The following is a 15,655-nucleotide window of genomic DNA, read 5'->3' as shown; positions in this document are numbered from 1 at the left end:
TAAATATATAAAATAAGTAATATTATTGGTAATTAAATTATTAATTTTATATAGTTAAATATATAAAATTATTAATTTTTTGGTCCATAGGGCTAGCCCACCTCAACCCACTATTTTGGTGGGCTAGCCCATCTAGGCTTGATTTTAATATGGACTTAAATTTTCAGGCTCAACCCAACTCATATTCAATAAAAATTGATTGATCAAATGGGCTTGGCCAATTTTGACATGTATACTTGTGTCTAACACGTTAAGATAATAAAGTTTTTATATTTTAAACGTGTCAGACACGATTAAATACTAAATACGTTAATGTTAAACCAAAACCTGTTTAACTACATATTTTTTCATGTTATATTAACATGTTGTGTTTAAAATTATCAAGTCTAATTATTATCTCAGCTCTACTTTCTCTTTTTAATTAACCTCAATTATAAAGAATTTTCATCGATGTAAATCTTCGCAAATTAATTGTAAAAAATTATAACAAAAATATATATGAAAAGTTTTCCAATTTATATATTTTTAAAAAAATCACATTAAAATTTTCAATTGGATTCGTTTCATGTCATAACAAGGTTAAATTTGAAGTTTTCCTTAACTTTAAAGTAATTTTGTTTTATAATTAATCATACTTTACATTATTAAATCGACGACGAAAAAAAAATTAGAAATATTGAAATTTAGAATTAAAAAAAAAAACTAAAAAATTCGAAGATTCCTAACTTATCCTTTAATCATTGGATCATGGCCAATACAAATACCCAAAAAAAAAAAAGACTTCTTAAAATCTTTTTGGCATGGTATCTTAATGATGACCGTGATCAAGACAAGGTGCATTATTTGTTGAGTAAAAAAAAAAAAGACATTCATAGAACACACAATACATTATACTTATATATATAAATAATAAATACATCAATTTTAATGATTATATTTGTAAAACCGTCATGCTTTATTTAAATAAATTAATGCATTGAATGTATTAACAAAATTTTGAAGAGTAATTAACATTAAATCTAACATTAGATTATAATAATCAGTGACAAATTTATGACATGCATTCACGACCCACATGAATTTGCAACTAGTAAAGTCCCCCTCCCCAAATGGGAAAATAACAAACCCAATAATTTGTTACCAAACATGGCTAAATCTGCAAATTTACTTTTCTTTTTCTTTTGGCGTTATAGCCACTGCCTTTGAGCTACTTATTCAGTAAGTTAAAGCTTTACCTAAAAGTCTTAAAATCGATTCATTTCTGCTTCAAGAAGCGTAGAAGATTGGAGAAACTCCTCCCCTCAAAAAGTTCAAAAAAAAAAAAACGAAAAATTGATTATTAACTTCTTCTCCAAACAAGTCCTTATTTAAAAAGCCCTTCCCCCAAACAAAATTTCCACAACGATTATCTCTCTTCTTTCCTTTTCTTTTTGTTCTCTCTACATTAAAAAGAACTCCTCAATTTATAAGCTGCAAAAAATTAAGAAAAAAAGAGAACCCTAATTTCTGCAATGGCGAGACCTAATCAAGAAGCAATCGAGACTTTCATGAGCATCACTGGGGCACCCGAAGCGGTTGCCATGGAGAAGCTTGAGGTCAATAAGTTTTTTTTTTTTAATTGAAACTGAGTTTAATTTTTTATTTTTATTTGCGTTTTTTTGGCGTGATTATTGAATTGGTTTCTGATTATAGGTTAATAAATGATCGGCTGATTGCTTAATTTGTTAAAAAATAGGGTTTCTCTTGCTTTGCATTGTTGATTTAGTTTGCTGATAATCGTATGATTCTTTTGTTGAAGATAATTGAACTTTTATTGATTGCAATTCGATTAGGGTTTTAGTCAATGTCTTTAAATCAAGGGGTTATTCTTAGGTTTGAATAAACTGTCTGAGAAGTTCTTTTTTTTTTTCCTTTTCAATTAGTTGTTATATGTATATGTAACTTATATTAGTAAAATGAACTGGATTTTTTTAAAAAAAAAAAAAGAAGAGAAATTGGATTGTTGACTAGGCACTGAAAAGGGGAGAAAATGAAGGAAAAGATGAGGTTAAGAATGTTTCGGATTTGAAGTTATGTTCTTTTCTTGGGTTCTGAAGAATGTATACAATGTTAATTAGTGATGATGCCTAAGTTTTTGTGAACTTCCATTAATTAGTCATGAAGGTCTTATAAAGGCACACAGAAACATGGGGCAATTAACACGGAGGGGTGCTCTTGAATTTGGTTTGTGATTTAAAGGTCTTGCTGCTAGTGTGTATCTTTGGTTCGTGCTCTGTTTTCATTTGGACTCCTGAGTGACCCCACCCCTCATTTCTAGTGATGGTTGAATTGAGTTTTAATTCAAACTAGCAGATGCTGAGGTTCTTAGGCATCACTTAATTTTTGTCGTTTGCTAAGGTTTTTTTGTACGTTTATCTGCAGACAATTGCTTGATGATGAGATTGTTGGAAAATGCCACTTATCAGTTATAATGACCAACTTAACTTCTTGTTGGGTTGCATTTTCTTTGAGTTGTTTCGGATTCTTTGCATCCATTCTTAAAATGAAGTTAGATATGTACATATCTCACTTCTTTGTTAATTGTTTTGCGTGCAATCAGGAGCATGGTGGTGACCTCAATGCAGCTGTAAATGCACATTTCAGCGAAGGAGATAGAAACACGTCTGTGAACTGTGCAATTATTTTTTCATGATTAGTAATTTTCTGTATATAGCTTTATTTATTTTCTAACTTTTTTTTCCTGTTTTCAGCATGCAGCAAACATCACCTGTAGTTCCTGTAGATGATGCCATGGATATAGATGATCCAAGTGATGTTGTACCGAATAGGCCAGTCCTACCATCTCTCTCAGCATCTAGACCAATAAGTCCGTTCTCACATCTTGATCCAAACTTTCAAAGAAGTCTCCTAGATGGTACTTCTGATTTTACAATTCGTGAACCAATGATTACACATCCAAGAGAGGTGAGAGGTGTACCGATAGAGGTTAAGGATAGCAATGAGCCATCTGGTCATTCTGGTGATGCTCCTGTCATTGAGGATATCTCTGAAACTGCACAAGCACATGGCCCGAATACCGATGAGATTGCTATAATTAATGAAATGGATGAGGGTTCAACTGTGCTGCCAAGACCGGAGAACGATAACTCTTATGACCAACATGTTACACCCAGTGCTCCTACCTTTGATAATTTGCCTGACTATGGCAATGACATTGAAGAAGAAATGATTCAAGCTGCCATTGAGGCTTCCAAACGGGATGTTGAGGTAAGTTTTATAAACAGGTGCTTCCAGTGTTATTCTGTTTTGGTGAACTGCCTTCTTGTAGTTGGTGTAAATGTTTGCCTTACAGATCGACTTTTCATGCTTATGCAGGAGTTAAGTGATCCTGGTCCTCTGCGTAACCAGTCTCATTTAGAGGATGCTGAACTTGCAAAAGCTGTTTCGTTGTCCTTGAGGGTTTGTTGTGCTCTAGTTTGTTCAGTTTATCTTTTCCTATTATCATCTCTTCATTGTATTTAACATGAACAAATTCAGACAGCGGAGCAAGAGAAGGCATTGCGTGAACAGGGTTGGCCTGTTGGAGCATCTGATGTGGAAGCTTCTAAAGCAGCTGAGGTTCATCCGGAGAACATGGCAGCCTCAAATGGGAGGTACATCATGTTGTCACTGGTCAAGCGTTAAGCAGTGTGTTATTGTGTTCTGATTATGAACCTGTAAGATTTGTGTTTTTTCTTCATTTTATGGCTGTACTGAGTTGAGTCAATGTAGGTTGGGTGAAGGAAGCTCATCCATACAAGATGAAGCTGATGATGTGGAGGAACAGCCTCTAGTTAGGCACGGGTCCAGACAGTCGTCATCTGGCCTGGGGGACTCTGCAAAAGAAGTTGGAGTTGTTGAGGCTAGCCCACCATCAAGTCCTGGACAGGAAGGCATAGGCAATCACCCACCAAACAATGGGAACGCCTTCCCTTCTGATGAGGTTTAATCCTTGCATAGTATCTGCTGATGCTCAATAAGAAACTGAAATTTATATTCTATTAAATATATTTACTCAGGACTTTCTGTTCTAACTAATGCCCCTTGCCTATGCTCTTTACTAAAATAAATTTTGGTTTGTGCTCTCCAATAAATTGTAGTGGGGAGGCATCTCTTCTGAGGAGCATGATGAGGCAGTCATGCTTGAGGCTGCAATGTTTGGTGGAATCCCTGAAAGTGGATACCGTTATGCATATGCACCTCATCAGTTCATGCGACCTGAGGGCTCCTATCCCTGGCGTACCCCTCGTCCTCCATCACCCTCGTTGGCAGCTCAACGCTTGATACGGGAACAGCAAGTTAGTTTTTTTTTGTGCTCTGACTGAAACACATAGGTTTCAAATTTTCTGCCACAAGTAATGGTATAACAATTGCCTGCTTACATGCATTCAGGATGATGAGTATAATGCATCGTTGCAAGCTGATAGAGAAAAAGAGTTGAAGGCAATTCAAGAAGCTGAAGCTCGCCTTTTAGAGGAGGAAGCAGCTAGAAAAGCTGCTCTTGAAGAAGAACAACGAAGAGAGGAAGAGTTTCACAGGAAAATGGAGGAGGAACAGGTATTTTTATTAGTTATTGTTCAATCATTGGTAAACTTAGCTGGCAACAGGGTCAATCCATTTATTGAGGAAAATGATTTATTTTATCTTTTATCTTGATTTTCTGAGATAAGGATGAGATCCTCACCATAAGTCAAGAGTAATTTATTATTTAGATGTTTGCATTTAAGTTTATATGTGTTGATTAAATTTTACCAGTAAATTTCTACTGGAAGCAAAACAAACTTGTGTAAATCTCGAACAACTATTGTTGTCGTTGTCATCAGTTCATTCCGTGGACATGTTACTGGAGATGATACAAATTTCATTTTATCTTTCAGACAATTTAGGTTTCTCTCCACTAGAAAGAGAATTATTTATATGTTTTTTTGCTTTTCTATGTTATCAGCATAAAATCATGCTCGACTACTTCATTTAAGCTTTGTGAGTAGAATTTCAATTTCACTCACTCTAGATAACTAGTTTTATTGGTTCTGGATTGCATCATTTCTTACTTGCAGGAATGTGAGAGACAATTAGCTGCAAAAGAAGCTTCTCTGCCTCAGGAGCCAGCAGCAGATGAGGAAAATGCTGTAACCCTTCTAGTGCGAATGCCAGACGGCAGTCGCAGGGGCCGTCGTTTTGTCAAATCTGACAGGCTGCAGGTAAATTTGTTAAGAAGTGTTTACTTCCGTTGCTTTTCCTTGTGCATGCTTAATACTCGACCTGATTTGGGTTTGCTTTGCAGTCTCTGTATGACTTCATTGATATTGGTAGAGGAGTCAAGCCAGGCACTTATAGATTGGTAAAATTTTTCATCCCTAAGCTTTTTGCCAAGTCCCATATAGATACGTGATTTATTTTTCACTATTTGAGAAAAATATTCACTAGCCTTCCTGCAAGGAATATGTGCCATGTTGATTTTATCATTTTTACAGGTGAGGCCATACCCAAGGCGGGCTTTCGGTGATGGAGAGAGCAGTTTGACATTTAATGAACTTGGCTTAACAAGCAAACAAGAAGCCCTATTTCTGGAGTTGATCTAATAGCATTTAACTCCTACACGGATGTTGTAGAAAATTACTCTGAAAATTTTTAGTTCATCGAAAAATGAAGAAATGCATGAAGTTTGGAAGTTCTTAAGGTTTTCTGTTCGGTTGAAATACATGAAATTTCAGGAGAGGATACAATTAATCTGACTGACCATGGTCAGCATTTGCTTTCGTTGGTGGTGTTCAATTGATTGAAAGGGCATGTTTTGTATATATGTAGTAATTTACTATATTAAAAAGGTAAGATTACTTCTCATGAACACCAGATTAAATCATGTGTTGGTGTTTCTGCTTTTTATCGCTTCTCTGCTAGTTGGACAAAATTGTTCTGAGCTGTGCTTTGGATGTGAGAACTAAATTGCTCCCCATCCTCCCCTCTTTCCACAGCTATAGGGTGGAAATCACCCCTCATTACGTCAGAAACTTATTAACCTGCCTGACCTGGAAAAATGCCTTATTGTTCAGTTATCATTCCTCAACAGTTTTACACTAGTATAAATGAATAACCCAATCTGTTATGTTAGATAATAAATTGCGAAGAAATAATTCCTGGATATTGCATTTTTTCTCCTCCTTCAGGTGCCATAGACCTAGCAAATTAGTACTAGAATGTCTTCATTACTCAGGCCTGAAAAGTGAAAACCCATTGTGGAAACTGGATGCCTTCCTTTTTCTTTAGAGTCCAAGAAATTTTGTTGCAGCCTTGATATAAGGACAATGCCCCTAGAGTATCATTCCTTAGCAACAAAAAATAATTCTTTTCTAGTTCAAATAAAACTTAACTACCATGTGGGTGCAGAATTTACTTTTGTCTAGGCATGTATTATCATTTTTTTACCTTTCGTTGTAAATCGGTTTTTCACCTTTTCCCTTATTCCTTTTCGTTTTTCCTTCTCTCTACTGGGTGATTTACCTGGCTGTGCTGTGATTCACGTTTACTTTTCCAGTTTTTCTTCTTACCTGTCTTACTTTCCCGGATCATTCAGGTATTTGTGGGTCTTCAGCAAACAAACGTAAAAATAAAAGTACCAAGTCCCCCGACCTTTGTCAGCCTCACCCACCTTAGCAAATTGACCAGAATGTCCCTACCTCAGTCCAGCGTGGCAGAATGTTATTGGTAGACAAAACCCACCAACCTTGACCAACAAAAGGCTGTCAAATTTAACTTAATAGAGTAAACTAGGATCAAACCCTCTTATGGCAGCTGAGCCTGAACGTGCGCCACGTGTTTTCAATTATATTAATATTGACAGGTTAAGGAGGTTAGAGGCTGCTAATGTTTCGTAAGAGGACAAAACAAAAAGTTGAAAAAGGGGAGGGGAAGGAAAAATAATTGTGCTGTGACCCAACGGTCAAGTGAACGGGTATCAGGAGACAAGCACGTGCACACCACGTGAACACCAGCACTCTCTCCAAAAGAGTTTTTTTTTTTTCTTTAAAAAAAATAAAATTTAGTAAAAAAGGAGTGTTCCCCCAAAAATTCACGGAGTTCCGTACACCAACTCCCTCTCCTCTAACGGTCATATTTTACCGACAACACTCCAACGGTCATTAAGGCTATTGTTCTCCATCGTCAGATCTCAAAATCCAACGGCTATAGAAAAACGAAACTTCCTTAGTCTTCTCGAACTACCCCTTTTCAACCTTTGCCATCGTAATTTTTTCTTTTCAAATGAATCCCAGGAACCAAAAGAAGAAAAAGGAAAAAAGAAAGGAAAGCAATGATAGAGACGTGAAGGTGAAAGTGGTAGTTAGTCAAGTGTAGAGTAGTATACTATAGTAGTAGCAGTAGTAGAAAGAGTTAAAGGAAGAACATGAACCAAGGAAAATAGTAAAAGCTTTCGCTTTACTAGTATTATATAGAAGTATATAAAAACAACACCCTTTTCTGGTTTATGGTTTTTTTGGGTAGTGAGCATTGAGAGATTTTCATTGTTGGTTGATCGTTTTTCAGTTTGTTTTCATGCATGTTTAGTTGGTTTCCAAAGCCGGGATTTCTGAGTCTGGGTTCAGTTTCAGCTACCATGGAGTCGTTGCAAACCTCAAAATCTGAGGCTCTCAAAGTTTTTCAGGATTTGAAGTACAGGTTTGAGAAAATATGTGTTTTTGTCTTCAATATTGATGTTTATTACACCGTTGATTATAGCCTTTTGGAATGAGTTGTTTGTGAATGTTTGGGAATCCGATGATTGTTTTCTGGTAGATGTTAATTTTAGTTTAGTTCTTAACAATTCTTTGATTCTTTCTGGGGTGGGTTAATTTTTTTTTAATTCATTTGTTTTGCATATTCTGTCAATTCTTCATTGCATACACACATATTGTTCATATAGGAACACTTTGAAAAAAAAAAAGGTTTGATTTCAATACTATTTGATTTGTTTCTGTATTTTTCATCGGATTCCTTTTTATTTTATTTCTTTTGGTTTCTTGAAAATTCACACACTCACTTAGAATTTGTCTATCTCTCTAGGTTTGGTTTTTCCAAGTATACATGCAAAGTTTCATATGAACACATAGGATTTTATACATAAAAAAAAAAAAATAATACGTTGCATACTTTCAAAACTTATAGAAACAAAGAGAGATAGGGAAAGAAATAGCGAAAAAGAACTGGGGGTGGGTGAATTGAAATTGAACTGAAAAAGAAACAAAAGAAAGAAAATAGGAAGGTTGTAGAGAAATGTTGGCTGGGTGTTCTAGTTCTACATTGCTGTCACCAAGGCATAGATTGAGGAGTGAAGCATCTGCACAGTTTCAAGCTTGCCATTTCCAGACTTCAATGAGCACACAGAGATTGGACTTGCCATGTAGTTTCTCTCGTAAGGACACTTCAAGGTCACAGCCTATTAGGCCTGTTGGACTTTCTGTGGAGAAACCAATTGAATCCAAGACCACCGGTTGTTCTCTCAAGCAGAATATCCGGCTGCCGCCATTGACTACTACTGCACAAAATCCATTTGAAGGAAGGAGAGAGATCAAGGATGAGTTTTGGGAGAAAGGTAAAAGTTTGAAGAGGCTTGCTGAGCAGGGTTTAGTTGATGAGTCAGTCATTAACAGGGCAAAAAGGAAAAAGGGTAGCAGTGATAATGAGGATTCTGGTGATATTCATGAAGGAGGTGGTGATAATTTGAGTTTAGGCCAGCTAGGTGCAGGAAATTTTTGGTTTCAACCAAGTTTCACAGGACAGAATGCCCCTCAAGTTCCTTTCTCTCTGACTTGTTCAGGGGATGAAGAAAGGGTGTGTTTTGTTCCTAGTGAAGTGATTTCTCCGCCTTTGCCATTGTCTAACAATCCTTGGATCGAATCAGTAATAACTGAGATCACTGACGTCGGGGAAAAGGATGTTGAGACAATCCACAGGCCGGCAAACGAAACTTCAGGATCGAGCACTTCTTCAGAGAGTCATAGCTTGGGACTTCGGTTAAATGAGCAAGCCACGGAACAAGAAGTGGGTAATGGTTCTGGGAATCCTTACCAGCACGACGGTGCTCGTTTGGGGGCTAATGCGGAGGAGAACAACCATGGGGAGCATCAGGGTTTTGAGCTTGTCCACTTACTGACAGCTTGTGTTGAAGCAATTGGATCAAAGAACATTGCTGCCATCAACCATTTTATAGCAAAGTTGGGGGATCTTGCTTCTCCAAGAGGAAGTGCTATAAGCCGTTTAACTGCTTACTATACTGAAGCTTTGGCTCTTCGAGTCACAAGGCTTTGGCCTCATATTTTTCATATCACAACTCCTCGAGAGCTTGATCGGGTGGATGATGACAATGGTACTGCATTGAGGCTCTTGAATCAGGTAAGCCCAATTCCAAAATTTGTTCATTTCACATCCAATGAGATACTGTTGAGAGCCTTCGAGGGCAAAGACAGGGTTCACATCATAGATTTCGACATCAAGCAAGGGCTACAGTGGCCTAGTTTGTTCCAGAGTTTAGCTTCAAGGACTAATCCTCCAAGCCATGTTAGAGTTACTGGAATTGGTGAGTCCAAGCAAGAACTGAATGAAACAGGAGACAGGCTTGCAGGATTTGCTGAGGCATTGAATTTGCCTTTCGAGTTCCATCCAGTTGTGGACAGGTTAGAAGATGTGAGGTTGTGGATGCTTCACGTAAAGGAGAAAGAGAGTGTAGCTGTGAATTGTGTGTTTCAACTGCACAAGACACTTTATGATGGAAATGGAGGAGCACTCAGGGACTTTTTGGGACTTCTTCGTAGCACAAATCCTGCAGTAGTCATCGTGGCAGAGCAAGAAGCTGAGCATAATGTCCTCAGCTTAGATGCAAGAGTTACCAATTCATTGAGATACTACTCTGCCATATTTGACTCAATGGATTCTAGCCTTCCCTTGGAGAGCCCGATTAGGATCAAAATAGAGGAAATGTTTGCACGGGAAATCAGGAATATAATTGCTTGCGAAGGAAGCGACAGGTTTGAAAGGCATGAGAGTTTTGAGAAGTGGAGGAAGTTGATGGAGCAAGGAGGGTTCAGATGCATGGGGGTTAGTGAGAGGGAACTGCTTCAGAGCCAAATGCTGTTGAAGATGTACTCTTGTGAGAACTACAGTGTCAAGAAGCAAGGGCAGGATGGTGCGGCGCTTACTCTAAGTTGGTTAGATCAGCCACTTTATTCAGTCTCAGCTTGGACACCGGTTGATGTTGCAGGCAGCTCATCCTCGTTTTCTCAGCCAAGTTGATTGTTGCAGATTTACTTTTTCTTCATACATACCATCTCATTTGATTCCATTCTTGCATACAGAAAGGGACACAGAATTCTTTGTAGGTAGAGAAATCTGTCATTATTATTCTTTCATTCTTTGTTGCAGATAAAGATTGGTCAGTCTAGTGCCAGAACCATTTTAATGAATACAGTAGCTTCATACCGAGTCAGTTCTTTAGATATCAGTCAGTAGTATTGGAGTCAATTAATTTGGTGTTTATTCTTTGATTCTTTATGTATTATGAAATTCTTTATAGCAGTCATTTCACTTGTTGAAGATTTATCAGAATTATGAACAATGTAGTTTGAAATTCATCGTCATATATAAAAGGATTTCGTTGATTTGTGTTCATTCCTCCTTCTACATTGCTACTTGATATAGAGTTGATGGAATCTGGAAAACCAGAGCAGTTTCATTTCATGTCATACCCACATTTAAAATCACATACTACTTCTATAGTTCAAGTGATATGTGATTATGTATTTGTATGTTGAACATAGTGAGATGTCATATTTCGTAATAAAGCTCAGCAAAATCATCAGGACAACTCCTCCGGTCCATGTTTCCCTTTTCCACATATAGCACATCTATTTTTCTTATTATTGTGCATGAGAAGGAAGCTGGTGATCGAGAATATGGGAGGATGAACTTGCAGGAAAATAACCCAGCCAATCATACCATCCTAGGAGTTATTAAAATCATTCAATCTGTGGCCAAAAATATTAATCTACTTGATAGCCAAATTTCTTCTTTAAAGAGAAGATTCCTTATAGAATACATGCCCTAGAGGATGAGCCTTACAAGTGACACTGTAAGCCCAACCCCATCGTGAAAGCTGATCAGGTTTTAGAGTGGACTGCAACAAGATGAAATGGACCTGGCTTTCGGTTTGGGACGACAACATGAAATCCCATTTGTTGAAAAGGTTGACATTGTTCCAAACACTATCTTCCGGAGCTGCAACTCGCAGGGATACAGTGAAGATTCAAAATGCTAAAACAAAGTTGTGAACCATAGCCTAAACAGTGATCGTCCTGCCGCTAATGTCTTTATCAAATGATTCAGTCTTGATACATTTTTACATCAGCGTTGTCAACTCCTCAAAACCAAAATTTTTCGACGATTGAAGGCGTTTGCTTTTATCAGTATTCGACAACTCTTTTAATATAATATTTTGTTTTCAAGATACACATGGAAGTGCTGATATCTGCCAAATTGATTAATTAAGAAGATATTTTTACAATTTGGTCCACTAAAATTTTCAGTGCAAGTGTTGTCTTTTCATGCCCTTGTCTTATCATCCTTCCCTTACTGCCTTTGCACCTTTCTGCAATCCTCGGACCATGTGCAAGTGTCCATCTTATCATTTGATTCAATTGTAGTGCTGTTCATGTCATAGTTAGAGGTGTAAAACGACTCAAATAACTCTCAATACAGTTACGTAGTAATCTGATTTTATTACGTTTAAGCATCATTTTATTTGCTGATACATTTGATCAAGTTCAAATCAAGTAAGTTGCATAATTCATTTTGCTAATTTAACCCTGTACGGTTGCAACTCTTCAAGGCTTTCCTTTTTTTTTTTAAAGCTAGATATATAGAAGAATATCTCATCAACGTACATACCAAAAGAAGCAAATAAATTTTGAATCAAACAAATATTTTAACTCAAAATCTACTGGCAACCAACTGTGCATATATATATAAGCCTGTTGACGTATCTAACGCGAACAACAGATTTTTGCCAGAATAAATTCCTACCCCATTAATGGACTCACTTCAGTACACCAAAAAGATACAAACAACAACTAGCTGGCTATGGCCTACATGGCCGTGCGATTTGCCGCTAATGTCAGCATCAAATTTCACATTCATGAACCCTATAAATTATATCAGCCATTGTCTTCTTTCTCAGCACCATCGGAGTTGTCATCCTCAACAGGATGGGAGGTACAGGTGCTGCCTTCATCAAAAGCAACGGCAGACAATGCGGAACAAGTGCTTTTTCAGCGGTCGAGATATTTTCTCATCTTTTCTTTTCACCTATTCTTTACCATTTTCCTGGGATATTTCAATATTGCTTGTGAAGATAATTGAGTTTTACAGTTTCCAGTACTACTGTGATTGAGCTGGGTCCAAAGGTGGAGTTAGTCAATTTTTATTGGAGGGTCAAAAGTTAAGAAGAATAAAAATTAAAAAATTTTAAAATTAATATATTAAAATTTATTATTAATAATCAAAAGATTTATGACAGATAATAATTTTATATAACATGTTAATAAAAAAATAAAAAAAATTATAATAATGTTTTAGAAAAGTTTTATTCGACGATAATAATATTTTTTTAATATAAATAATTAAATCATTTGTAAAAAACTTATCATCTATTTTGTTTTAAAGTATTATATTTCTCAATATAAATGACTACAAAATTACTGTAGCTAACATCCAATATTCTTATTTTATTATATTTAAGTTTATAATACTAAATATTAAACTATAATGCATAAAATATAAATAATTAAATATGATATATATAATTAATAATTTTTTCTTATACTCAATATAATTTTCTTTCAATTAAATATAAAGTGTGAAGCACATTAAAAACATATATTCAGGATAATTTTTTTATATAATTAGGATTAATAAAAAATAATATATTAGTAAAATTTTAAACAATAACCAATAATACAACATTAGAATTTATATTTGAGAATTATATATACAATAATTTTTTAATTTTTAAAAATTAAAATCATTAAAAATAAAATTCAAATAATAAAAAAAATCATGACAAGTAGAAATATAACCTATATAACAAAAACAAAAAAATATGATCGATGATTCGTAGAAATTTAAAAAAAAAAATCTATAGAAATTTAAAACATATAAGCAAATAGAATAAAATTAAAAATAAATAATAATAATATAAATAAAAAAATTAAATAAAAATTTATTTTTTTTATAATTTCACAATACAAAAATAGAAAAAAAGAGAGAGAAAGATGGGTGAAGAAATTTAAAAAATTAAAAAAAAATAAAAATTTGAGTAAAATTAAATAGAACTTGTAATATCATTTTATTATTTTTAATTTTATTAATTATTTAATAAAAATTTATTTTAAAAAATTATTAAAAAATATATAATATATAAAAAATTTCAAAAATCTTAAGGGAACCATGGCCCCTCGTTACAAAGGGACGCTCCGCCCCTGGCTGGGTCCTATCAGCTGATGCTGCTGTTGCATTATTATCATCAGAAGTGAAAGTCTGAGTTGTTTCCACAGGAAAAATCCAACATTGTTGTTGACATTTTTTGCATCTGATTGTCGCACCATCTTCCTGGGATTAATTAGTCCAAGTGATGAGACTAGAAGATTTCTAGGCTGGCAAAAGAACCAGCATCCAATAAAAACTCTGATCATCTCTTTCATCACCAATTGACGTTAAAATATTTGCAAAGGAATTATTACATCAACCACTGTTAAGTACTGTAACTGATAAATAAAATATCAAAGCGAATCTGAAACTGCAGCCAGAAAGGTCACGTCTAAATCTCTGCTTAGAAAAATTGCTGCCTCTGCATCACTGTCCCTAATCATCCGCCTGAGCCGCAGATTTAGATAGCACTCCAAAGCAGTGTTCAACAGTACATTGAAAAAACAAGGTCCACTAGCACTAACAGCTGCTTCCTGGTTTTGTAGTTTTCTCTGACAATAACATTAAGTACCATGGCAACGTTCATCTAACAGTAAGTTACTTACCACGAAAAGGACATTTGGAAACTGAAATCTCTCAGGGTATTTTCTATTTACACATCTTCGTTACTATCAAGTATCAAGATCATCCTGTTGGCAAGGATCGATACTTCTATCAACCAGTCTTCACTATATGAGCTTCTTCTCTGAATGATAGTTTCAAATGGTAAGGAAAGGATTTAACCTCACTACCAAACCCAAAAGCCCCACTTCCCCTGACGTTGAAATAATTGTGTAGACCACACTGACAAGAAGAAACCAAGGATTGGTCAACAAAGTTTCAAGTACCAAATGGTCAACGGAAATGTTATGATCTTCTAATTCCTAAGATGAATGCTTTGACCTTACTGATTTACTACCACCATCAAAATGGAGATTCTAACCTTATTATTCATTACTTTCTTTATACATGCGTTATTATGATAATAGTTATTCAATTGATAGGGCGTATGTACAAGTATACTTCTGAAGCAACTTGCTAATTAATTATCTCCACCAACCTCCATTGAATACAAGAACCAAGCGAAGGTTGGTCTGAAATTTTGGGATCAAATCTTATGGGCCCAAAGCCTTTTCTTTCGTAAGTCACCAAGCGAGAACGTACCAAACAATTAAACATACATCATATCTTTTAATATCATTCCAAGTTGCTTACAAAGGATAATATAATAAAAGCTAAATTCATACTAGTAATTATCAACCTTTAATCTTTTATAATGTGTCTGATAACGTCAGGAGTAAAGATAAAAAGCTGGTAGCAGGCACTAGGGAACTCTTGTCTGGCTAGGCTTGGTGTTTTTTTTTTTCTTTTAAGAAAAAAAATAAAACGAAATTCATGAGTCGAATTATTCGTTTATACTATGAGTTTAATTCTATTCAAACCAATTTAAAATACGATTTTTAAACTTTAAACATGACCCAACTTGAAAGTGGGATGTGAAAAACATGCTTGTTTTTCACGATGGGTGCTAGCTTACTTTGGCACTGTGCCCTTTTATGGTGTTCTACATAAGCTCTAAGCACAAGATTCTAATTAATTAAAACGTGTGGTGCAAAATCCTTGGACGATTAAAGATAATCAAAATTATAAGCAAATTGTATTATCCAAAGATATGGAGTCCTTTCATCCAAACATTATTGCATTAACTAATATTTTCTCTTATCCTGCAACTTGACAACTCATAATCAGCCAACTAATTTTGAAGCTGCATATATTTGGCCTTACTCTCCTCCTCCCTTGTCCAATTCGAGACCCTTTTGACACGTGTTTCCGAGGTGGCCATGTTCCATTTTTATGTGGTGGACACGTCTTATGCTGACTCAGACACACGTTTGACGTGGCTGTACTTTTTCAACAGATAAGACGCGTTTTGATTGGTCCATGAATTTTTCCTATTAATTTGAACTCAAAAATCCACTTGTTTCGTTTGAATGCTACCCTAAACTTTGTTTTTCCTTTCAATAATGCTAAAGGTGAGATGTTGAGAATGTATTTTAATTACATGGCATTGATCTTAGTATAAAGAGATTAAATTTATAATCGTTTG

General features: G+C 35.3%; 2 protein-coding genes across 2 annotated transcripts; both read left to right on the top strand.

Annotated features, from left to right (window-relative positions):
* The first annotated feature begins 1,371 nt into the window (after positions 1-1,371).
* On the top strand, positions 1,372-5,887 carry SAY1 (Ubiquitin-like superfamily protein). The gene is made up of 11 exons (XM_007040071.3): positions 1,372-1,595; positions 2,600-2,661; positions 2,751-3,267; positions 3,376-3,459; positions 3,538-3,653; positions 3,772-3,982; positions 4,140-4,337; positions 4,432-4,596; positions 5,097-5,240; positions 5,324-5,380; positions 5,514-5,887. The coding sequence occupies exons 1-11, from the start codon at positions 1,512-1,514 to the stop codon at positions 5,619-5,621; spliced, it is 1,746 nt and encodes a 581-aa protein (XP_007040133.2). The 5' UTR covers positions 1,372-1,511; the 3' UTR covers positions 5,622-5,887.
* A 1,369-nt stretch (positions 5,888-7,256) lies between these two features.
* Positions 7,257-10,698, top strand: LOC18606459 (GRAS family transcription factor). The gene has a single exon (XM_018116643.2). The coding sequence runs from the start codon at positions 8,308-8,310 to the stop codon at positions 10,321-10,323; it is 2,016 nt and encodes a 671-aa protein (XP_017972132.2). The 5' UTR covers positions 7,257-8,307; the 3' UTR covers positions 10,324-10,698.
* Positions 10,699-15,655: the final 4,957 nt, after the last annotated feature.

Source organism: Theobroma cacao, chromosome 3 (genome assembly GCF_053813885.1).
Source record: "Theobroma cacao isolate CCN51 chromosome 3, ASM5381388v1, whole genome shotgun sequence".
Lineage (NCBI taxonomy): Eukaryota > Viridiplantae > Streptophyta > Magnoliopsida > Malvales > Malvaceae > Theobroma > Theobroma cacao.
The sequence above is the reverse complement of the archived record's forward strand: the minus strand, read 5'-3'. Positions and strand labels throughout refer to the sequence as shown.

Bases quoted from the DNA above. Each gene is read 5' to 3' on its own strand.
- SAY1 (XM_007040071.3), top strand. From the start codon at position 1,512: ATGGCGAGACCTAATCAAGAAGCAATCGAGACTTTCATGAGCATCACT. The intron at 3,268-3,375 runs GTAAGTTTTATA...ATGCTTATGCAG, and splicing joins CTTCCAAACGGGATGTTGAG to GAGTTAAGTGATCCTGGTCC. The intron at 5,381-5,513 runs GTAAAATTTTTC...TCATTTTTACAG, and splicing joins AGCCAGGCACTTATAGATTG to GTGAGGCCATACCCAAGGCG.
- LOC18606459 (XM_018116643.2), top strand. From the start codon at position 8,308: ATGTTGGCTGGGTGTTCTAGTTCTACATTGCTGTCACCAAGGCATAGA.